General features: G+C 43.9%; 1 protein-coding gene across 4 annotated transcripts; it reads right to left on the minus strand.

Annotated features, from left to right (window-relative positions):
- On the minus strand, window positions 1-25141 carry HNRNPR (heterogeneous nuclear ribonucleoprotein R). Of its 4 annotated transcripts, none has more exons than XM_077337100.1 (11): window positions 24983-25114; window positions 15453-15618; window positions 13337-13455; window positions 12797-12904; window positions 8138-8251; window positions 6417-6593; window positions 5496-5631; window positions 3712-3917; window positions 2238-2387; window positions 1486-1607; window positions 1-1307 (listed from the first exon to the last, which is right to left on the minus strand). In XM_077337100.1, exons 1-11 carry the CDS (start codon window positions 25055-25057, stop codon window positions 698-700), a joined length of 1983 nt encoding a protein of 660 aa, XP_077193215.1. In that variant the 5' UTR covers window positions 25058-25114; the 3' UTR covers window positions 1-697. The 4 variants fall into 4 exon arrangements, with proteins under 4 accessions (XP_077193215.1, XP_077193214.1, XP_077193217.1 ...); XM_077337099.1 differs by having other exon boundaries at window positions 15453-15621; window positions 24983-25106; XM_077337102.1 differs by lacking the exon at window positions 15453-15618 and having other exon boundaries at window positions 24983-25141.
- Window positions 25142-25550: the final 409 nt, after the last annotated feature.

Here is a 25550-nt window from a genome sequence, read left to right on the forward strand (position 1 = left end):
TGTTTTGAATAGATTTTTGAGTTTTATTGAAATCTTACATGAACAAGAAGAAATTGGAAATACAATCACATCAAGGAACAAATTGTCACGGATTTGACGTTTAGGCCAAACAAATTTTGTAGGGCAGATTTTCAAAAAGGTGTGAAGTTATAACAATTTAAAAACACAGTTTTTTTTAACCTACTTCTAGGAATGCAAAACATACAGTCATGTTATTTTTTTTTCAATACAAGAAAACTTAATTTTGTTTTAATTTCTTAAAACTACGGAGACAAAGTTCTACCTTTATGTACAGCATATGCCTATGTAGTCTATCCCAAATCCAAAAAGGAAAAAAAATGAAACTGTCCAAAAAACAGAAGGTTTGCAAAATCATGATTTAACAAGTGTTGCCCGTCCTGCTTGATAAAACTGCTAAAAATGAAGCCTAAACGATAAAAAGCACTGTATCCCCAAACCGGGTTTGGGAATTCTGCAAGCTCAGTAATGTCCAAGTGCATTTATGAGAAAAGGAAGGGGGAAAAAAAAGACTTGAGTATATACACAATAGAGTGATTCTTCAGCCCAATACAAATGGCAGCCAATCACTACTGAAGGATGAAACATTAAGCCAATTTTTTTTTTTTTTGGAAGGATGTAGAGCTATAAGCCAAATTCTATCGTGCCAACGTTCCCACACGCCCACCTTTATTTTGTCTCATTTCCACTGCTGCCCGTATGTATCCTGATAAAATTCCTGGTTGTCATTATTGTAACCATAGTTACCGGCATAGTCACCACCTTGCTGAAGCGGCTGCTGGGCGATAGGCTGGGAGCCCCAGTTCTGCTGGTTGTTGGTCTGGCGGCGCTTGGAATCAGGTTGGTTGTACCCGTCTGCCTTTCTCTTGCCTCCCACGTTGCCCCCACGGTTGCCCCTGGCTCCACGAGCACCACGTCCTCTCTGTTGCTGGGCGGGACCCCCTCTCCCACCCCGGGCTCCTCTTGGCGGTCCCATTGGTGCCCCCCTCTGGGAATAGCCAGCTCTACCTCTTGGTGGTGGTGCTCCCCGCCCCCTAGGTGGTGGAGGTGCGCCTCGCCCACCCCTTCCTCCTCCTCTTCCTCTTATAGCATAGCCATCATCGTAGCCATAGTAAGGATCTTCGTAGCCACCACGGTAGTCATGATAGTCATAGCCATAGTAATCATCGTAATAATCTTCGTAGCCATAGTAATCTGGGGGATAGCCATAGCCGCCTCTCCCTCCACGACCTCGGCCCCTAATAGGTGGTGGCATACGAGGGGGAGGATAGTAATAGTAATCTTCATACCTGGTAAGGAGGAGGAGGGGGAAAAAATCACCATCAGCCTTGTATCAGCCACATTACTGCTTTTTACTCATCTTAAACATTCCCACTTGTCAACTGTTCAGCATGCAAAGATTTTATAAAGCAGCATGACACTATTTTTGTGCTACGTTACAGTTAACAAAGGATTCTAAAGACTCACGCAGTACTTCTGGAGGCTTGTCTGGCGGCTTGCCTTTCTTTCCTTTTCTTATCTGGAGGCTTAGCTAACACTATTTCAATTTCTTCCCCCTCTATCTCTTTTCCATTCATTTCATTCATAGCCTGTTTGGGGGGAAGCGGGAAAAAAATCTTTCACTTAAATAAAAGAAGTATTTCTATATAACAGGTTTGCCTTTTCTTTGAAAGGGGCCTGAAGCAGCTTGTAATAGGAACACTTAAATGGTACCTACAAAATAATAACAATTGATAATAAAATCTAAAATTACTCATGAGGGAGGGGTGGAAATGCTCCTTTGGAATATCCCACCTTTCCATTCCTAAGTCTAAATATTTCATCCAAACACTGGCTCCCTCTTTAAGGCAACACCAAACGGTTTTTATATGTTAAGGGTTCTTGGAAGAACACCAAACTTTTTATTAACGTATTCAACATTATCTGCAGAGCCTGCAATTAGCAGAAAGTTTGTTAGCAAATCTAACAGCCTTTACAAGAGGTTCCTTTTGGCCTTAAATGGAGATTAACTGGAGGCTACACAGCCTTCTTTCTGGGAAGAAAGGAGATCTCACTAGCAATGACGCATGGAGAAACAGCTCGTCTCTCACCAAGGCTAGGGAGAAAGGAACCTTAAATGAATTGAAGGTTGGACAACTCCCCCCACCCCAATTCCGATTATTTAGAAGGCTCTGTAAACATTAATCATAATAAAGTAAAGAACAGTGAACGTGGCCTACCTTGACAGCTGCCCCCCTATCCTCAAAATGGACAAAAGCGTAGTCTTTTAGCTTCTTCACTCGTTCCAGCTTTCCAAACTCAGAAAAGGACTTCTCCAGTAACTCTTCTGTCACTGTAGTGGCCAAATTTCTCACAAACAGAACTTTCACCTGTTAAGAAATCAGGGATCAGCTGAGCAACAGAAGCACTGGTTCTCAGTTTATGTATCTAACTTCCCTTTATCCCCTTTGGAGCTTGAGTGACAGAGAGTTCCCTGCCACCATTCATCTTCACAGTCCTGCAGGTCAGGCTAGGCTATGACATAATGGCAGGCTGCAGGTCACTCAGTAATTTCGAGGCTGACCAGGGATTTGAATCCAAGGTCTCAGTTAAAAGTCCAGAACTTCTGCCTTCTACACCAGATAGAATCTCACTTCTTTCTTCTCTGGAGTGCTCAACGGAATGAAAGTTTTAACTGCATCTACCTGCATCACAGTTTGTTACCCTTTCAAATGTTGAGGGCAAAACAAATCACACAGATTGAAGGCGTGCTGGACTGCACAGCAGGTAAATTCTTCAAGGCTGCTCTCCTGTTTTTAACTACATTACATATCCCCCTGAAGATACTGGCCAATCTCATTTATAACTTGGATGCACAAAAAGGGGAAGCTGGTGCACTGATCTGTATTGGTTCACAATGAGAGGCAGATAAAAGGAGCGTACGAGGCTGTTTTAGCTAAAAGGAGGCTGTACACAGCAAGAATTCTGTTACTCGGGCTATTGATTCAACCATGTCATTCTGATAACAGTGGCGCAGGCACATGGAGCCACCATGTTGAGGTATAACATTGGTCTACCAAGATCAGATCCATCTACTCTAATGGGCAGCAGTTATTCAGAGTCTCGCCCTGAAGTATTTTCACCTACTACCTGACCCTTTTAACTGGAGATGGCAGTGATTGAGCCTGCATCTTTCTGATGCTCTACCTCTTGAAGCCATGGTCCAGCCTCCTAAAGGAAGGATGTGTTTAAATAAAGATTTTAATAATCACAGACTACTAAAACATACAGCGTAACCATCCTTGGCAATTGCAAAGGAAGATCTTTGTACAATATTCACAAACCCGACAGATAAATGTTTTGCTCAGGTAGGACCGCTCACTAATATTTTAAGAATATTACGTGCAGTATTGTGGTATTTCTTCGTTTCCTGTGCTTCTTTTGAGTAAATCAAGAGTATTAAAAAGAGCAAAGGGACCTTTGATGATGGGGAAACCAAAACTCACATCATTTTTAAAACCCCCAACCTCTACCACAGGCTTATTTTCATAGCGCAGGGGTAGTCAAACTGTGGCCCTCCAGATGTCCATGAACTACAATTCCCAGGAGCCCCTGCCAGCATTCGCTGGCAGGGGCTCCTGGGAATTGTAGTCCATGGACATCTGGAGGGCTGCAGTTTGACTACCCCTGTCATAGCGGCTTCAGTTTCCTAACCTTTGCCATGACTTCTGGATCGGGTTCCTCTACGGGATCAGCCCATTCCACCGTTACAATATTTCCCCAGACTTTTACTTTCCCACTCATCAGCCGACGCCGAGCTTGAGCTGCTGACTTGTGATCCTCATATTCCAGGAAGCAGAACCCACGATTCTTCTTTTTATCATCAGGTTGATGATACAAGATTACATCGACCAAGCCCTCTGTAAACAGAAAACAACTCAAATGTAATTGTGGGGGGGGGGGGGACCTCAAAAATGTGGGTTCCTAATGTGGCTGCCTCAGGAGGCAGAGCCAAATACAAAATGGTTGTGGCAGGAAGTGAGCAGGGAAAACCAAGTGCAGGAGAGAAAAGGGCTTTTAAAAAAAGCGGAAACAAAACAATTTCTTCCCATCCCGTCTGTTGCAGAGAAGTCAATGTGAGAATGCACATGCTATGCCTTGTAGATCTTTCAAAAGAACTAGTCTGGGGGAAAATACTAAGAGAGACCGGCTCACAAATCTCTCAAAGATTATTTTTATTTTTGAATTTATATACTGCTGCTTTTGATTGTCTCATGGTGGTTTACAGTAAACAATTACTCTGCAAAAAGGAGCTCTTCCACCAAGCCTTTGGTTGAGGCCAACAGGGCAATACCATCTCAGAAGCCTCCTCCCAACTATCAGCAACAGCCAACAAATACAACATAGGGCAACTCCTGACACAGCCGCCCATTAAATAGAAGAAGCACGCAGGGTTAAGTAACTAACGGTTAAGCGTTGCAGTTTATGATTGTAAAATGTTACTGTATTCAAAATGTTCACTATCACTGATATACTGTAAAGTTTAAAGTGTCCAAAACTTCCTGAATGTCAAGGGAGAACTTATGTTCTCTGTAACACCACAAACTGTGAGCTATAACTTTCACTGTAAACCACCCTGAGCCACAAGCGAGGGCAGTATTGAAATGTAACAAAATAAAATAAATAAAAATACATCTTGAAAATGCTAGATCAGTGGTACTCACTCTGGGGAACATGGAAAACTACTCACAATTCCCACCCGCTGAAAGAGAGCTACATGAGAGTATATTCCCCGGCCAAGTATATTCCCAAACACTAAAAATATATAATATAGCCATTTTAATTAGAAGTGTGCCTCTGAGTTGTTAGTAAATTTATTTTAACAGGTAGCATTTAAGACTGGTGCATTCTACCACCTTATTGAGCTGTCTACATTGACCCAGCCTCAAACACAGAACCCCCTACATCTATACAGCCTTGAAATAATCGCCATGGATCAGCTGTGTTGCATTTTAAAATTAAACAGCTGCATAGCTGTATCTTCGGTCTGCAGTGATGATCAAATTATTCTAATTCCTAAGGAACTGTCCATTTTTGTGGATCATGGAACACTGCCATGGGAACTTGGGCTTATAAGAATCACAGGTGGCATGTCAAAGAGCCACAGGTGGCTTCTAAGCTTTTATGCATCGCTGCCATAGATAGGCTAAGACCAAATGGGTTTCACCAGCTCTTTGCAGCTCAATTTCTTGCAGCCTCTCTAACACAGATCCCCACTCAGCAGAACATGGCTTATAAAACCAATTTGGCACTGTAACTGGTGGAATTAGTTAACAACCACTAGCTTACTATAATGTAGACTTAATTATCAGCAATGTTTGATGCCTTCCTAAAGGACATGCCATTCAAGTTGGAAGAAGGCCCCTTTGGCTGGAAGATGCCTTTTGCAGGATGAAGTGGGCCATATAGAGGTTGACACACCACCATGTTCTCTTTACCTGTAACTTTACTGAATTCTTCTAGGATGTTTTCCTTTGTTTTGTTTTTTGGGATTGATCCGACAAACAGCCTATTGTTGGCCACGGAGATGCACACACCGAGGTGTTTGCCAGGACGGATTTCGTAGTTGTCACACTGAAAAGGCAAAGCAGTTGACACTTAGTTTAAGGGCTTTATTTAATAGAACATGGAGAGCAAAAATTGCCATCTTTGGTGACATCTGGCAAGATAGTGCAAGAATGCTGAAATTGCTCTAAACAGGGCAAAGCTTAAGTTTCCAAAAAAGCAACTTCCCAAAAGTATTTGTGAAATTTTATTCACCTCCAAATTTTCAAAAGGTTTAGCTGAGAATAGCTTCCTCTGCAGAAGCCTGGTGGGTTTCTCTAGCTCTCTACTAAGTGTACATGAGCTAACTGTTTAAAGCAGCAGTTCTCAACCGCCCTAATGCCACGACACCTACAGCAGGGGTGGTGGTGGTGCTCGTTCACATGCGGGTGCGCATGGGCTGCTGATGCTCCTGCTCGCCGTGGCACTGGCCTCCTCTACACAGCCTCGGTGATCTCCGCAGCTTCCATGAGCTCTGAGGTGACGGGGAGGAGGCAAGCACCATGCCGCTGCCAAACTGTCCCAGTGACCCCCGGGAAAGGGCCGAACGACCCCCCCAAGGGGACCCACATTGAGAACCACTGGTCTAGAGCAGGGGTAGTCAACCTGTGGTCCTCCAGGTGTTCATGGACTACAATTCCCATGAGACCCTACCAGCAATTGCTGGCAGGGGTTCATGGGAATTGTACTCCATGAACATCTAGATCTCTGTTGAGGCTCATCTACAAAGAAACATACAGGTGCTCAACAGTCCTGATGTTAACAAGAGAAGCTACAAGTTTTCCCCACATCTAGCACCATCACGAAGTACTTACCAACTTGACAGCTTCTTGTGCTGCGTCTTTGCTGCAGAAAGTAATGAAAGCGTAACCTCTGTTCTGACCAGAAAGGGGATCCATCATGAGCCTTAAGTCCCAAATTGGGCCTGCTTTCTCAAACAGAGGCACCAATTCATCCTCGTACAAGTCCCTAGGGATTTTGCCAACAAAAACCTGAAGGACAATTAAATCTATTAACAGAAGTTAAGACTTAAAAAAAAAAAGAACATCAAGCTTGACTGCAACATTTGTTTTTTTTTTTCTTTTCACATCCTTTTAATGTTGGGAGTTTATCATTCTCACTCTAAACATGCCAGTCACAATTCAGAGCAAATCTGATAAGAGCTGGCCCTTCTTGGGTCATCACTTCTGTTTTTGATCAGTGGTACTCACTCTGGGGAACATGGAGAACAAATATTGCTTCTGAGACTCTCTGAGCTAAGAAATTAAGCTAAAGGCTTTGCTGGATACAGAGTTCTTGGATTAGAGTAGTACTGCAGGGATACAAATACTGTAGTAGTACTGCAGGGATGCAAGGAATACCCAAATAGGATGGGGAATCAAAACAAAAGTGGATTGATCATGCTAATATTTTGGCATACATCAGACTTTCCCCCCCAACCATTTCTTCTTTGGTGACTTTACTTCCTGAAGCATAGGCCTACTGACAAGTATAATGGTAAATAAATGAAAGCTTCACATTTAGTGGCACAGTACCCCCAAACGTGACAGAAGACAAATTCTCTATGTTCGGTTTGCAGGCTTCTCATGAGGATATGGTTAGGTGGCACTGGAAATACAGAACTGGATAAGACTTTGGTCTAATCCAGTAGAGCTCATGTCCTTAGGCCACATTAAGAAAGCCCCTCTACTGAGGAGGTCATTAGTCCAACCCCCTGCAAAATGAGGAAATTCACAACTACCGGCCAAACACAATGACCCCAATTCCATGCCCAGATGATGCTCTCCCTCCCCTCCCCCGAAGCACTGGCTAGTCTGGCCTGGAAAAAATTTGCCTTTTGATCCCAAAATTGTAATTGGCATTTCCCGGGGCATGCAAGAACAGGCCACAAGTGCCAAGCACTGACACAATCCTTTCTGTCCACCCACTTTGAATCTGCCTAAGTTCACAGAATCAGCATTTCTGTCAGATGGCTATCTAGCCTCTGCTTAAAAACATCCAAAGGAGCAGAGTTCTTTCAACTTTACAAGTTGACTTTTTTTCTTGTCTCCAACCAGGTTTGCTTCTATGATCATTGAAAATTCTATTTAACGACTCATTAAACACACCCATTCCATTCCCTTATATGGTCATAGTCTATTTGCTTTGCATGCTTTGACAGACCTCTGAAGGAAAGGGTCGTTTACAACGACTGGGCCTGTCGGTGAAGAATTTACCAGCTTTAATGTAACCTGCATTCAGCAATGAGCCAGTGATGGCTTGAGACGCTTCAGAAAAATTCACTTCAAGGAGTATGAACAGTGCTAAATCCATAAAACACCTGCAATAATTGATCACTAAAGATTCCTTTAGAAAACCCTACTTGGACTTTGGGGACAGCATCTCAGTTACAAAAAACTATGCTAAACAGTCACTTTTATTATGGCCGGAAAGAGGTAGTGGATACAGAGGGAATAGCGGTAGGCTTACTGAGCACAGTAATGGCTAGTGTCATTTTAAACAACAGTACTCTTATAAATAAGCTGTGTGTACAAACCTCTGTGCCAATGCCAGGCTGGCTACCGGCATAAACAGTATCTGGAGGAGGGCCACCATATTTCCTTTGGCCTGTGGTCACGTCCAAAGTATAACCGGTTCTCTCTAGCAAAGCCTGAAGTTTTTTAGGGGGAAGGAACACAGAGAAACAAGAGCAGCAATTAACATCATGTTCTTTAAGACACCTGCATGGTAAAGCAAAAGCAACCCTATCTATAACTCAGGCTTAGACTATCATTTCATATTTTGAAGCAGACTGGTGACTCCTTAAGCTACCTGACGGAATGCAATACATAGCTTCCAAGGTTCACACAGTGCGGTAGACCTCAAGTTGTGCCGACGCATTCTAGGAAGACACACATTCCACATGTACTCAGTCCCCTTTGCAAGAGGGAAGAGGCTGGTCATTAGGAATAACTGAAGCCCTGAGGAGCTTGAATAAGCTTAAAGGTAAAGGTATCCCCCTGTGCTAGCACTGAGTCATGTCTGACCCTTGGGGTGACGCCCTCTAGCGTTTTCTTGGCAGACTCAATATGGGGTGGTTTGCCAGTGCCTTCCCCAGTCATTACCGTTTTACCCCCCAGCAAGCTAGGTACTCATTTTACCGACCTCGAAAGGGATGGAAGGCTGAGTCGACCTTGAGCCGGCTGCTGGGACTGAACTCCTAGCCTCATGGTCAGAGCTTCAGACAGCGTGTCGGCTGCCTTACCACCCTGCGCCAATCTGAGCGCTAATCTTGTGTTTAAAGACAGATCACCTGCAGAAATCAAGGGCCTGTGATGGTACAAGTGGTTGCTACCTCATTGTTACTGCAACCACAACTGTGGAAATGGAAGTGGGGACTGAAATAGGCTTGGTCACCTGCCGCAAAGAGATACTTGCACCAAGTGTGCAACTAACCCTTTTGAGTTAACCTCCTACCGTTGTTACATGAATAACTGCATGCCTATTAGGGCTCATTGTGTATTACTGGGAAATGCCATATCAACTACCCTCAATATTCATCCAACTCAAAGTTGTAGCATAAACTCTATTGATATAACACCGACCTTCAGCTCGCAGGTATGGGTGAATAGAGCTTTGGATGAATATTGAAATATTGGAAACTTGCTAGGATAAGTTTCACCTTTCCCCAAAAAGGAGACACAGAGGGGAAAGACAGTGAACAAAGCTGGTTCCTCAGTAGAGGGGCAACTACTGGAGCTCTTCCACCAGGTGTTTGGTTGAGGCCCAATTGAACTGCAGTGCTAGACTGTTGAGGGGCCCAATTTCATCCTCTATCCGGTTATGTTATGGTTTCTTATACTATTTCATCTACACTGACTGACCGATGTCCAGAATAGGGGGCTGGTTATATTAGGTTGCTGCCACTTGTCATATATTGTAAACTGTCTTAATTGTTTTATGGGGATTTTAAATTGTATGGATGTTTCTATTTTGTTAACCATCACAAGAGTTATGGGAGCAGCGGTATAAAAATCAAATAAATAAATAATAAGCCCAACAGAACTCAAGAGACAGGAGGCTTCTAATGGGACTATGCTTTCCCAAAGGCGTTAAAGCGGGGTAGTCAACCTGTGGTCCTCCAGATGTCCATGGACTACAATTCCCATGAGCGTTTGCTGGCAAGGGCTCAAGGGAACTGTAGTCCATGAACATCTGGAGGACCACAGGTTGACTACCCCTGCTTTAAAGCATGGAGAAGAGTGCCCAAAAACATAGGCAGCCAATAGAGTGTTTGGAGAACGTTACTACTTAACTCGCTCCTGTCAGACAGGTGGCAATATTCTGAAAAGCAGTCCTATGTTGGGTGCCAACAGCCTGTGGGGTGTGTGTTCTATCCCTTTAACAGAGGCTTAATGGATAAGAGGAGGGGCTGTGGTTCTGTGGTAGGCAATCCACTTGTCATACAAAATGTCAGGTGAAAAAACTACCTGGAATCAGAGCTGCTATCATTTGAGTAGACAATATTGACTCTGATGGAGGGATGCTCGGATTCAGTGAAAAGCAGCTTCATGTGTTTGTATGATGCTAGTAACCCGGTGATATTATTGACCTCCATGCCATCAAAAGCTTCACCTGCCCATTTCCACACATTAAGCCTTGATTAAAGGGACAGGACATAAGGCTGTTGACCTGCAAGTCCCCCAGGCAAAGATGAGAGTGGCACTACTCCTCAATACTCTGGCAGCCTTCCCATCCAGAACTAGACTTGTGTGGCTTCAGAAAAAACCATGGAATCAAACCTGGCTCTTAACTATGATTGTGCACTGCATCTTAGCTACTCCACCCCCACTCTTGCTTCCTGGGGCAGCTGTACATGTCTCACTTCCACTTTCACCAAGGCTTTCGTGATCCATCACAATACATGATAGGGTTGAGCACTCTGGCACGTTTCAGTGCGCAGCGATGCCAGAGGCGGTGAGCGCCACGAGGCAGCGAGGTGGCACCGGCATGCGCTGGCCACCTCAGACGTCGGTGCTCCCTGGACTACATTTTGGAACAAATAATCAAAGCAAGCAAAATTTTGGAACAAATAATCAAGCATTCAGTCCTTGAGCAGCTGGAACTGAGAGCTGTGATTTCTCTCTTGCCCCAGAGAGACGGACCAGAACAAATGGGATGAAATTCAAAAGAAATTCTGTCTAAGCATCAGGAAAAAGTTCCTGACAGTTAGTGATTCTGGCTATTAGATAAAGAGAAACTCTGTACCTATTCTGACTATAATCAACATAGCTGTATCAGTCATCGTAACAGAAATTACACAGAATCAGGTAGTTAATGAAATATGCAGGGCAGTTTTTAAACTTAATGAGAAGGCATAGTGGTGATAGTGCTCTTACAGAATTAGACTTCAGGTCTCATGGAGTAAAAAGCTCAGGTGGTAAAATAAACTGCCCTGTTAGCTGGCACATTACCACCATCCACTGGCTAATGACTGTCTGGCCCGGTTGGAGTCTTGTGGCACGGCTGGCTAGTATTGGAAGCCATGGCGCACCAGCTGCGAGGCATCTAAGATGGCTGCCAGAGAATTAAAGGCACAGGAATAGCATTGTGTCTTCCTGCCGCCAGCAGAGAAAAAATGCAGGTCTATAACCTGAGAAAAATGTAAACCTGAGAATCTACCCATAGGAAGTGTATTGCTAGGTCTAACCAATGTAAAACATGAGAATCTCAATCTATGAAAAATGAAAATCCAAACTTAAATGGACTATGCAAACTTAAATGGACTCCGGGGGACAGTAGAGGACAAGAAGGCCTGGGGGATCATTGTCCTAGGGGTCGTGATGGGTCAGAAACAACTTCGCACCTAACAACAACAACATGCACCTTCAGTGGCTGTGCATCCTTCCCTCGCTGTAGTTGATCTTCAAATTTAGAGGGAGATAGAGGAGTGGGGACTAGAAATAGCCAACGGGAAGGAAAGAAATAAAAGTAGGAAGGAATTTTTGAGAATTTTTTGAGGGGAGAAGTAAGAGAGTTGCCTAATCTCACTGAGCTCCCCTCTTGAGGCAGGAGGAAGACTGAAGGAGGGCGTTTTCCACAGGGACACAGGAAGCTTGGAATTTGGTCCTGCCTCCCTCGAAGAAAGGTGGGAAACAACTGCCAGGATGTTTTCCTGACCTCAGGGAGAAAAATGCTCTGAATTTGGGGAAGTGCACTCAGAAATAACCCAAGTCAGTGGGTATTATCATCATGTATTTGGATACCAAAAAATGGGTCCTGAAATTTCCTGGAACTATTCATAACTAGGAATTATCAGGGGGCAGAATGCTCCACTCCCTCAGTTTGTGCCTCCTGGGGCTAGGTACCAGAATCTTACCTAAAACAGCCTGGTAAGCCATCAGTTTCAAATGGTCTCAAGGGGTTTTTTTCCCCCTGGATTTTCACAGTTTACATTCATTTTTCATAGACTGAGATTCTCATGTTTTACACTGGTCAGACCTAGCAATACACTTCCTATGGGTAGATTCTCAGGTTTACATTTTTCTAAGGTTATTTTTCATTCCATAGGAAACAAATAGGATGGCTGAGAGCATCTAGTTCAAGGGCCCACAGAACCTGGTCCAAATGATTTGAAATGTGGAGGTTATTTAAAGCAGGGGTAGTCAACCTGTGGTCCTCCAGATGTCCATGGACTACAATTCCCATGAGCCCCTGCCAGCAAATGCTTTCAGGGACTCATGGGAATTGTAGTCCATGGACATCTGGAAGACCGCAGGTTGACTACCCCTGATTTAAAGGACAGGCATTTGCAGCTGCCCCGCAATTTTGGTACCAGTATTTTTAAAAACGCTCCCCAGGGCCCTAGAAAGAATACCCATGCAGAATAACAGGGCAACATTTTTTAAAAATCTTCAAAAATCCCCCAAAGTTTTAGAATCCAAAAACCAGGAATACAGATATTTTTCAGCTCCAATATATGATGATCTAAAAAATACCATTTTTCTGAGATTTTGTCACTGTAAGCCACCACGAGTCCTTCAAGAGTGGCAGAATATAAGTCCAAAAATAGATAAATAAAGTTCTTGGGAGCAACATCAGAACAATAGAATGGACCATATGAACAGACATGCCTGCACGTACGTTCATTCACGTATTTATCTTCCCCCCCCCCTTACAAATAAAGATTTTGTAACTAAGAATATGAAGCCTTTACCTTAATCTTTGCTTCATCTGGCCCCTTTGTTGATTCTTGTACTTTGCTTCCTTGTTTCTCTCTCTGTCTGTAGGTCTTCATAACTCCACATAAAAATGCACTTTTGTTCTGCAGGCACAATTGGTGAAAATAACTCAACCAGAAGCTATAAAAAGCAACCTGAAGCCATTGAACCCTGAACAACTTTCAGCTATGATCCATTTGTAAAAATTAACCTAAATGCCAGTCATTGTCCTTAAGAACGCACCGTGATCTAATGATTTTGCAAGGCACCACTCCATTAAAAACACTCTCACACATATGCCATCATCGGGTCAAATTGAGACAATAGTAAATACGTCTTGCTATATACATGCAATTCTAGACTTAATTTAGCGTGAGTGGCAAACTCTTAACAGAAGACACGTGGCAAAAAATAAATTGAACTCAAAGATGGCATTTTAATCTCAGCAAATTTACTGGTGCTTGCTATATTCAAGACAAAAACAATACTAAATTTGTGAACCGATATGGTCACAACACAAGGAGCTCTCACCTTACCTGTACATGCGACAGGTCACTTTCCTTAAATTGTTGTAATACAGAGAGGGCTCCTTCTTCATTAAATTCCCTGAGAGCATCTATTGCTCTCTCATCAAGATCAACATAAGCTACCAATCCTAAAAAATTAAGAAAAAAAGAAAAAAAGTTACAGATTCCCATTTAGTAACCAGACAAGGCAGTTAAGTTAGTCACTGTTTTAACTTTACTAGAAATGAAATGATTTGAGCTGTTGCATCAATTACACTTATTTAAACCTTGCACTAAGAAGCACAATAACTCCAGAAACTTTTGGGAATCAACGTTTGTGGCACAAAGTAACAAGACATATCAGGGTTTGAAATAATTAACTCTGGCTCACATTCTCAAAAAAACGCTTTAAGGTTTCTTTCAAATGGAGCCATAACAAACTGTGGACACAGAGTTCCACATCATCGGACCACCATCTGCTACAACAGTGACTGGAACTACTTATAGAATCATGGAATCATAAAATAATAAGAGTTGGAAGGGACCACATGGGTCATCTAGTCCAACCTCCTACACTATGAAGCCAGCCCCCTTCCATCAATTTTTTAAAAGAGCAAAACTCTCCCTACGTCTCTAAAAAGGTGACTTTACAGTAGAAATTTTGCTTATACTTAAATACTACTTTGCCACGCGCTTTCCAGCCAGTGATATTATTTCGATCCCTGTTATGTACTTCAAAACACACTAATATTAAGCTTACACGGTTAGGACCAATTCTGAAGTGCATGTTTTGAAAGATTTGCATGTACTTCCTTTTTAAGAGATCTAAAGTTAGCAACAGATTTACAAGAACTGAAGAGAATTGCTCATTCTGACTGTGTTAAAAAATAAGATGCTGATATTCTACACTGATTTGAACTCCCCCCCCCACATGGATTTTAAAAGAACAACACTGAAAAGGTCTTAAGCACAAAAGACTGGGGGGTCAGGGGTTAGTGGCACACAGACCACAGTTCAGAATTGATCCAGTATGCTGGAAGGCACCTAAATCATTATATAGGGACAAAACTCAACAGGTTAAGAATCCCAAAGTTCAGCCCCAAGTTTGTTTTAACTATGCACTGGAGAAACAAACAGTAGCAATGAACCCCAGTGGGGTGAAAAGTACCTCTTCTGCACATAGAGAGGTTTGCACAATTTTTTAAAAAAATCTTACAATTGGTACATTTTTAATATTAATAATGCCTTTTACGTTTACCTGAACTCACTCACAATACGACCTACATGACACACATTCTAAAATCCTTCTAAGCCCCTTTCTCAGACACCTACACTCAAGGCTCTAAGAGCGGATCATAGCAGAACTTTAGAAATGGACATCTCTACAGACATGAAGACATAGAAGCATAATGAGACAGAGACAATATTCTTTTGAATTGCCTCTTAAATTTGTAGCACTTTTTTTTTGGGGGGGGGGGGGAGAAAACTACATCCTGCCACTGAGGTATGTATCTGAGGGCATGAAGCAGTTCCCATTTACAGTATGCATGTTTACTCAACACACATACTCAAGAGGGAGAGGGGGAAAGTCTATTTCGTACGGAAGAACATGTGTCTCCTCAAGCAGAACATTTCTCGCTTTAAAATACACAAAGTCACTTGCTCCAAGCAAGATAAAGATAATTCAAGCAATGATTGTAAAACTGGACAAGTTGGTGTAATGACTAAGAAGGACTGAGCTATCCACTAAGAGCTAGACATAATATTCACACACACTGATATTCCAGAGTAGCCCCAAGTCAGACAAACTAGGCTCCCCTCCCACCCCCCATAAGCCACCTATTAGAACATGAAGTGCTTAGTCACCATAAGTTAGTCATGGCAGAACACAATAGAAGTAGATATTTACAAAAAAAATTATAGTTCAGCAGGCTGAAATGATTTTTTTTAAACTATGGAACTGTGTCCTGAAGACCTAAGAGACTATCAACATACTATGAAACCCAGCCTGAAAGCAGCAATACATGTTAAGCTACACAGTTCAAAATACAGCGATTTGTTTTTTCAACTTTAACACCTAGAAATGTCAAAAACCGTTTTGCCTTCACTTGCATAACCAATCAGAAACAAGAAATGCATATTATACCTGTCTGAAATATTTCATCAAGTCTCTCTGCCACCTTCTGGGGGAGGCCTGCCTCTATGAGTGTCTTGTAGTGTTCTGTGTGAGTTACACTGGAAGTATCCATTGGTTCTTCCTCTTCTTTTAACTGTACCGCATTACCATTCACCTGATTAGCCATTTTATTATGCTGCTGGAAAAAATTCAGGAGCTATATTACATAAAGCCAGAAAGAACTAATTTGTAGGACAATGCATTTTATCTAAACTAATTTTTTTGTAAACATGCTGCAAACCTATATTTTAAAGCCTTTACAGTGCAGCTCACCTAAGTCAAGAGAAATAAGAAGAAAAGTCGTACAGTCCTGAAATACGGGGGGGACCATGTACACGGAACGATGCACAGCTTTAAGCACCTCCTGTACATCTTTCGCTTTTTAAAGGAATAAGTTTCTGTCATGGACATAATGGCTGGGAGTTGTGCTGGAACGGACAAAGGTCCCTGGTCTCAAAGAGATTTTAGGACAGTTTATTCAACACAGAGGCCTGCAGAGAAGCTAAATAGATAAATATCAGTACTTGCTTGCCATCCTTTCCCATATTTTTTCTGGCATACTTCCATGTCTTCCTTCAAGCCCAACATTATGTTACACAAGAGAAGCCACGCTGCTTTAAAAAAAGTAAAATACACTGGTTGCCAGAGCCCCTATGAAGGAACACTCTACAAGTCAGTTTTTGTGCAAGAGGAGAATCAATAAACGGCACTTCACATTAGCAAGGGGAACCGGTATTAAACTCTACAGGGCGGATTAGTCCAGGCATGATTTAAACAAAAAACCAGCATTAACAGTTTTCCATACCAATAAGACTTGACACAAAAGTAAATCTGCATCAAAAAACGCACCACTAGCTTTTTCAATCAATTCCTCGGGCTTTTTCTAATGTACCATTTTTAAAAATCATTGTTTTATCAGGAAGGAACAGCGAATATTTAATAGTCTGTTATGAAACACAGGTGATATAAACCACTAGGTAGGGGAAAGAAACAATCAACAAGTTCACATTAGTGAAAAGAACAAGCGGTTACTAAAAACTGGCCTTCAAATGCTACCCAACCAGAAGCATTTAGCATAATTAATGCAGCAACCCCACAAGAGAACATTGACCAACAGTCCAGCTCTGAAACCAATAGTCCAGTTCTGAAATAAAATCTTTAATCCATAAATCTGATTCCAATGTCAAGGAACTAACTACCTAATGGGCTAAGACAGGGGTAGTCAACCTGTGGTCCTCCAGATGTCCATGGACTACAATTCCCATGAGCCCCTGCCAGCGTTCTCTAGCAGGGGCTCATGGGAATTATAGTCCATGGACATCTGGAGGGCCGCAGTTTGACTACCCCTGTCCTAAATCGTGCCTCAAACCCCTTTTCAAGCTGAAACCATTTAATGGTGATCCGCAACGACACTTCTGTAAACTAGCTGTTTTATGGAACAATCTCCACAATTTACTCACGTGCAAAAATACCGACATTGTTAGAGTGAAAGATGTTAAGGGTCAAAACCAATCAGAGAATTAAGACAGGCTGCTACTCATCCTCTTCAATGGCACAACAGATACCCTTGCCTTGATGGAAACATTACAATGTCGAAAGATATCTCCAAATAACCTTGCCACAGTTTGGTAGTTTCCACATTAAGACCTATGTTTAAAATGTTATGTCTGCAATATAGTGGCATGCTTGAGGCCAGACCTGTTCAACATTCCGACCAAGGAGGAACCCGAGAGATTTTTTCAGGCTTCAAGGAACCCAGAAGTGGTGACATGCCCCTTCAGAGAAGTGGGTGCAGAAGTAAGATGTGGGAGGCAGCCAATCAATCCATTTACTGTTTCAATTGTAGTGGAAGAGACTAGGCCTGTAGAGCAACAGGATAAGTGGCCTCCAGTGATGTTTAGTGATGTCAGTGGCCATCCGAACTTCTGAGCAAGGTCACATAACCTTTGAGGAGCTCTTGTATAACCCCAGAGTTCCCTGGTTGGGAATCCCTGCTTGAGGCTCTATCTCAGCGGTAGTCAAACTGCGGCCCTCCAGATGTCCATGGACTTTAATTCCCATGAGCCCCTGCCAGCGAATGCATTCACTGCAGGGGCTCATGGGAATTGTAGACTATGGACATCTGGAGGGCCACAGTTTGAGTACCCCTGCTCTATCTAGTTCTGCTGTCAGGGAATGGCACCAAGAAAACAGCTAAGTATTACATTCAACAGACTGCCTATGTTTTGATAGGAATTCTCGTCACAAACAGCGCTGCCTCCAATGAAAACTATGGAATTATGTGATTTCGCAAAGAGAGATCATAGCCCAATCACCTCAATCAAGGTGGATACAAATCTGATCTAAAATATACTCCTTTCTTCCATAAACTGTTTATCTTCAATGGAATAAGGGTCTTGGTCGCCCCCAACATAGTGCCAACACTACTGATCCGAACAAGACTCTGGGGAGGGGGAACTATCCTGTAGTAGAATGCTAAAAGAAACATCTTAAGTTCTTATTCAAGACCCTATATTATCTGTCTATTTTTCTTCCCAGGGGAATTTCAATACATCCCCATTTATAAAGATTCTCTGGGCACTCCCATCAACTTTGAGGAGAAATAAAAAGGTAGGTACTTCACTTAAAACATGTCTATCAGAGTTCTACCAATACAGAATATGACTGATTAATGCAATTTGGAATAGCTATCCTATCAATATAGAATTCCATTACATACATACAAATAATTCAATACCCTGCATGTTAATTTCTCTTAAGAGGAAGCACTATGGAAGGGAAAACATAGATCCCTCACTAGCCGGGATTGGCTTCCCTACAGACGAGTGTGGATAATATGGAAGTAATTCCATAAGGAAGACAGCATTAAGTCAAAATTGCTCTTCTGGGAACCATCTGTGGAACATTTATTTATGATTTGGTTTATAGCCTGCCACTCCCATACAAGACAGCTCATGGTGGGTTACATCAACCTACCCCAATGGCAGGATTATCCCCCCTCTCCGCTCAACGGGCCTCATTACACCTCAGGGGTTAGTGAGGAGCAACCTGATGTACTGGGTAGCTCAGGGAGGGGCCCTCGATTTTACTTACCCTGGTCTCAAAGACCCAGCAGAAGAGCTCCGTCTTACAGGCCCTATGGAACTGAGATAACTCAGTCATGGCCCTCAGATCTTCCAGGAAATTTCACCAGGTTGGGGAGAAGACCAAAAACAGCTCAATCTTATAGGGGTTTAGGTAGGATCCGTAATATGAATTTATTTTATAGGATTGACTGAGAAGTATACATTTATGCATGAACACATGTGCCATCTCAAAACAAGGAACACTTAGGAACCACTCCAGAAACATGTGCCTATAAAACCATGGTATTCTGTATGTCAGTGATGAACATATAAGTTCATCATATAAAGCAAGCACTAAAGCCAGGAGTTTAACCTCAAAACTATACCAGTAGTTTAACCTCAAAACTATAAGATGACACTCTTGTCCATGTAAATGGAAACCACGGGAAAGTTCACAAGCTTTAATGTTAGTTGTTGATTAAAGTTCCCATTGCTAAAGTGAGACACTCAACCCTCACCAAGGCTTACAAGCATCTAGCAGCCTAGTCAAAAGTAAAGGTTGCATTCAAATACACTGGACTAACCAAACATTTTTGTATATTTATTCAACTTTTTTGTGAAAATGCTCACATCACCTCTTCCAAGCATGTCAAAAAATGGCAAGCTTGAGAAAAAGCCCATTCCATTAAATTATCATCAAAATTAGGTATAAATTTTCCAGGACATTCTTCTCAGCCTTCTGCTCTGGTATTACTAGCATAAAATAAGGCCAACTTCGAGTACTGAATGTTACCAACATCAACAGTGCACAAGTTCATGTATCACAGTCAACACTGAGACATATCTTGCTCCCTACTCTTAACAAGCACCCTACTCTTTCACCTCATTCCAGAAGTACCAGAAACCTCCAAAAACTAGCACAACGCCCAAGCTCTGAATTCAAAGAAGAAGCATGGTCTCATATGCCTCACAAAGCTTCCCAAGAACAGCTTATGGAGCCTGTGGAGCAGATTCCGGCCAACTCCGGACTCAGGAAAGAGAAGGTCTATCTCTGACCTTGTCTCAAATGCCAGAAACTATAAGGGTCTCCAAAATGCAAAGTAAGTCATTTATTTTTATTGTATTATGTTTATACATTGCCCCACCCCCACCTCCCGCAGCTCAGAGCGGTTTACAGTGCAAGGAACATCATCATTAAGAACATATTTCAAAGAGTAGAATTCGTAACAATAGAATATCTAGCATTTAGCATTTGGTATTAGAACATTATAACTTTTGTATAGTTTCCTGCACTGGGATTTGAATTCCTTCATCTGTGGGACATAGTTTTTGGTGGGAGGGGATCTGGATTAGTGGAGTTGCTTTATTGGTCTCGGCCGAAAGCTTGGTGGAAGTGCTCCATTTTGCAGGCCCCGTTAAATTGTTTTAAATCTGGCAGGGCCCTGATCTTTTCTGGGAGCTCATTCCACCAGATAGGGGCCAGGACAGAAAAAGCCTTGGTCAAGGCCAGGCAAGCCTCCCTTGGGCCAGGGATCACCAGATTGTTGTGCTCTCTGGGAGGGCATAAGTAATGAGGCAGTCCCTCAGATACTCAGGGCCCAGACTGGATTTGGCCTTGAAGGTGATCCAGTGTTCAACTGGTAACCAGTGCAGCTGTTTGAGCACGGGCTAAATGTGAGCCTTCCAAGGTGTTCCCGTGAGAACCCTGACTGCTGTGTTCTGCACCAGTTGTAGCTTCTGGGTCGATAAGGGTCAGTCTACGTAGAATGAGTAGCAAAAAACCAACCTAGAGGTGACCATCATCTGGATCACTGTAGCTAGGTGTTCTGGGACCAGGTAGGGCACTAATAGCACAAGTGGAAGAACGCCAGCCGTGCTACTCTTGCAATCTGTTCCTCCATGGAGAGGGTGGCATCAAAGATCACACCCAGGTACCTGGCTGAGTGTGCTACCAGTAGCTGCACCCCATCCTGGTAGGGCATTCACTCTTCCTCGCCAAGTCTGTTCCTACCAAACCACAGGACCTCCGTCTTTGAAGGATTGAGTTACATACAACTGCTTGAGTTGATAGCAATGTGATTGGTTCTCCCCAACTGCTACTCTGCATGCAACACCAAAGAAAAGAGATCAGTCTTTGGAGGACTGTCCCTTGTATCCTCACATTGGCAAGGCAGATCAAGTAATATTAGTAGTGCTGACCCACCTTGATCTAGCTGGTGATGGAGGTTGTCTGTCAGGGCAACCAGAGCTGTTTCAACCCTCTGGCCAGGCTGGAAACCTAACTGGGCTGGGTCTACGACCGAAGCTTCATCCAGGAATGTTGTCAATTTGTCTGTGGCAGCTCTTTCCATCACCTTCCCTAGAAACACTAGGTGCAAGACAGGTCGGTAGTTTGCAGAGATGGTTTCTTCAGCAAAGGCCGCACCAAAGCCTCCATCAGTTCCCTGGGAATTCTCCAGTTGAGAGGGAGAGATTATCTCCAGGATGGGGAGCCCCTATCCTAAAATTTCTCCTTTTGATTAAGCATGAGGGGCAGGGGTCTAGAGGGCATGTGGCTGGCCTTGTTGAAGTTAGTATTCTGTCCACTTTGCTCAGCGAGAGTTGTCTGAAGCCATCTAGTGTTTCCTCCAAAGATGGACAAAGGGGCCGCTAGGTCCTTTTCTTTGTCTAAAGTTGGCGGAAGGCCGTGTTGGAGAGTCGAGACTGTGTACAAAGTAGCTTGCACAGCGGATTTCCAATTTGTTTCTGTTTCTGTTTTGGTGCCCTTCAATGGTGGTGAGTGACCTAACTACCCTATACAATTGTGCTGGGTACGAGTTCATGGATGTGATGGATGTTGAGTAAAAGTCACATTAAATGACCTATACAATGTTCATGACTCTTCACTGAGTTTTCCTCCAAACTCGCTATTGCTGTCTCAACTCCCATTTTATTTCATGGAGCTCTTCTGTATATATCAGGGAGCCCTCTTTGGATGGGAGCGGAGAGGGCATCAGAGGGCGATCTCATTGATGGCCATCAGCATCCAGTTGTGCCAGTCGCTCATTCAAAGGAGCGCCAGGAGGCATTGTGTTTCTCAAAGTGGTCAGGAATCCATTTGGATCCTTAAGTCTCCTTGGATGAGCTGAAATTTCCTTGGCACCCAACTGAAGTGGAGGAGTCAACTTTAGCCAGGCCTTCAGAGGATAGTGGTCTGACCATGGGACAGCGTTAGCTGCCACCAGCTCCACTCCCAATCCTGCACTGAAGATAAGGTCCAGGATGTAGCCTGCATGATGGCTGGGGCCAGTGACAAACTGTGAGAGCCCCAGTGTTGCTAGAGGACAGCAGCTTGGTATGGACATTGAAGTCCCCCAGGATCAGTAGCCTGGGAAACTGCAGTGTCCAGGCCATCTCCACCTCCAGTAAGCTGGTAGGGTGTCTGGTGCTGCATTAGGTGCATGGTACACCACCCAGATGGCCAAGCACTCAGGTGCATCCCATCCAAGGCCTACACATTCAATGCCTGGGACCAACAGCACAGGGAAGTCTCTGAAGAAGTAATCCTCCTGGGTTAGGAAGTCACCCCTCCTCCCCACCCCGTGGTCCACAACTAATGGAGGGCAGAGAACCCAACAGGGGCCAGTTCTTTTAAAGCCATTGTTTATATCACCCCTCTCTTCTGATCATAGTAGAGGAAATAAAGGAAGGACAGATCAGTAACAAACAATGGCTGGCTACCCGCTGACCATGGTCCATCTCAGACAACAGTTCATCTTTACTTTACTCTGTGCAAGCTAGTCAAGTAACCTACTTTCTAACCTAGCTGTCATTATACCATCACTTACTACAAAGTCCCTTCATACTAGCGCTGGGCTAATATTTTATTCATTCACCTATCCTCTTCCGCTTCCTATATGATTGGGCAATTAAAGTCTGTGAGGTTCAGACCCAAGGAGGAGGATGTAAACTGGAGAGTTCTATTTAGAGATGATATGTGTTAAGATGTTTGTTCTGCAGCAACTTCAGACACTTGTTTATTCCATGAGGAACACCTGCATGGTTCTACAGTGAGTTATTGTTCATGAATCTAAGATGTAGTTCCACTTCCAGCTATTACAGCCCTTCTCTAAACACTTCCAATCCCTTCTTCCATACAATCACTGCCAGGTTTTGAACGCTTCAGATATATTCTTGCAAACTGAAGGAGTACAATGGGGCTGGTCTACATTTCTCAAATTGATGCAGGGCAAAACTCCTGGTTGCACTTTATAAGGTAGAGACATGCAGCCTGCTACCACAGGAAGGCCACCTATGGCATGACCCTGAGCAGATCTAACTGAAACTCAGGTCCAGGATTCTACGGGACTGGGACTTATGTCCAAGCATGAAGAGATAGGGCTGTCCCCATCTAGCTCTGTCACTTTAAGCGTAAAGATACTAATTAGTTTTTTTCCATTTTCCCTCTGACATAACTTGGCAAAATATGCATTACATTAAATTACTCTAATGTTCAAACGATAAAGTTCAATCAATGAAGATGAAAACATACAAGATGCTTAAACTAGTATTTTGTATCTTATTTATTACATATAGTGGAATAACTAGATTATTTGTTTACAACGTAACCTCCATACCCTTCCAAACTAATGACCACTAAGAAGAGACACAAAGTTTATAAAACAACTGGAACGGCACAGCTCTGCTTTAACACACCCAAACACTATTAGAATAAAATATATACATACAATATTAGCATCTTCCGTTATAGCGGATAACATCTGGAAATATAGTATTTTAACAGAGAATCACTTTGTAAAGGAGCTTTTTTTGTAAATAGAAGACTGCATAGCTTCATGATTTGTATATAAAGGTATACCTTTCCCTCCACTTTATTTTAGAGCATTTAGACCTTCTGAAGCCCATATCAAGACTGACACAGAGTGTCAGGTCAAACACATTAAGTTCTTTAGGAGCCAAAAATGAGCAGTCATTGAACATTAGCAGAGAAACAATTTGCACATACATGCTGAGGCAATGAAGTCATGGTAAAGCATGAGTCTCCTTTACATAAATTTGGTACTGTCTACTCTGGTGGGCAGTGGCTCTCCAGAATCTCACACACATCTTGCCCAGATGCTGAGGACTGATCCTCAGATCTTCTGCCTGCAAAGCAATTGATCTACCATTGCACAGACAACCCCTCTCCCCCTCAACCAAGAGTCTGCAAGTCACTTACTACAAAGTAGTCTCGTTGCCCAAAAACCAACACTGCTGTCCAATGCTCAGACACAGTCTAATACTTACAGTGATAAAGTCGGAGCACAACTGAATCATCTCAACAGACGCACTTGACAATGTGCCACATTCTCACATAATTTTGCAAGAATTCCCCAGAGTAGCACATGTTACTGAAAGCTGGCTGACAGACTTCACAACTGTTAAGGATATTCCACTGAGCTGCTACTACTTTTGTGTACCACACCACGACATACTACCAGCCAAATCTCCTACCTCTCCCAACATTGCAAAAGCACCTCTTAAACGTGTAAAATGCATTCTCTCTTCCATCTCTATATCACGGGATCATTAAAAAGTCATTCAAATTGCTGGATCGCGGGAATAAGGCTAAAGCAGTAAAATAACTACCCCAACTAGCAAAAGGCATGCCAACGTTTTAAAAATAATAAACATCAACAAGATCCTGTCCCACTCTTTCCCAGGACACAAGTCGTCTTTGGCAAAAGGCAGCTGTGATGGTGCAGCAGCGTGCAACCCCCTCCCCTCCAAGCTTTTTAAACTAGGAAGTTAAAGCTCCGCTATGTATGTATTTTCTCATCAGTCCCAGCTCACAGCGTGCAACAGGATTGCCTCCCGGAGACGACTTTGCACAGGAACTGCGATGTGAATTGCGCGCGCGGGAAAGCTACAGCCAATCCTGCACAAGAACCGTCCAATTAAGAGTTACTACATTTTAAAAAATTAAGAAAAAGGCAGACCCGCCAACATCACGCAGAGGGAATAATGGACACGGGGGTCATTGTACTCCGATTGGAGGGGAGAGATTGTAAAAAGGGGCCAAGAATCCACTATGCACAACAGCAGCAGCAGCAGCAGCCTCGGAATGCGGCTTAAAACCCGCGATCCGCGCAGCGCCGGGAGCTGCCCGTGCAGACAACGCAGCCAGGAGCGGCAAAGCCCTGAGGGCTGAGGCCTCCCCCAACCCAAAATGCCAATGAAAGGCGCGCGCGCCGCCTCCGGGGCCGGGAAGTGAGGCCTGCACCGCCCAGACGCGACGCGGCAACAAAAGGCGGCCTCCGGGCCGGGGCCTGGGACGGGCGGCCTGCCTCCTCCTCTCCCGCCCCGTTCCCTCGCCCGCTCCCGCCGGCGGACGGCCTTTCTCCTCCGCCTCACCCGCCTTCCCGGCCCGGGACCAGCTGCCTCGACGAGACTCACCGGAGCGGGACCTGCGCGGCGCGGCTGGAGCAGCGGCTGCAAATGGCGCGCGCTCCTCCTCTTCCCTCCCCTCATGGGCGAACAAGAGCGACCCCGGCGACGCGAGGGGTTTCCCGGAACTGTTTCCAGGGACTGGAGGCCGCCAGCCAACCCGAGGGCGGCGTTGCGGAAAGGCAGGAGGAAGAGCCTCTCGCGACCAGGGGGAGGGACGAGAAGCGGGACCCCGCGTCCAATCCGAGGCGCGGAGGCTTCTCGACCAATCGTCGCGAGCGAATTAAAAGAAAGCCGTGGCGCGCCGGTGGGGGTGGGGAGAAGTAGCGAATGGAAATGCGGGTATTTAAAGAAGCGGCTCCTTCCCGCTTTTTTCTCCATTCAGGGGATGGAGACAAAGGAAGATTTGAAAGGGCCACCGGAGCCCGGTTTTCGTGCGCTGGGGGAACGGGAAATCTGCCTCAACTGACCGAGCTCTAAGGGTTGCCAACTCTGATTTCGGGACATTCCTGGAGATTTCGGGATGGTGCCATAGAGAAGCTGCCTTGTCTAAAATGCCATAGAAAAAAGGGAGGGG

The sequence above is a fragment of the Paroedura picta genome, chromosome 5 (assembly GCF_049243985.1).
Source record: "Paroedura picta isolate Pp20150507F chromosome 5, Ppicta_v3.0, whole genome shotgun sequence".
In the NCBI taxonomy this organism is placed as follows: domain Eukaryota; kingdom Metazoa; phylum Chordata; class Lepidosauria; order Squamata; family Gekkonidae; genus Paroedura; species Paroedura picta.

Bases quoted from the DNA above. Each gene is read 5' to 3' on its own strand.
- HNRNPR (XM_077337099.1), bottom strand. From the start codon at position 25,057: ATGAGGGGAGGGAAGAGGAGGAGCGCGCGCCATTTGCAGCCGCTGCTC. The intron at 3,918-5,495 runs GTAAAGAGAACA...TTCTGTTTACAG, and splicing joins AGAATTCAGTAAAGTTACAG to AGGGCTTGGTCGATGTAATC. The intron at 1,608-2,237 runs GTAGGCCACGTT...CCCCCCAAACAG, and splicing joins ATAGGGGGGCAGCTGTCAAG to GCTATGAATGAAATGAATGG.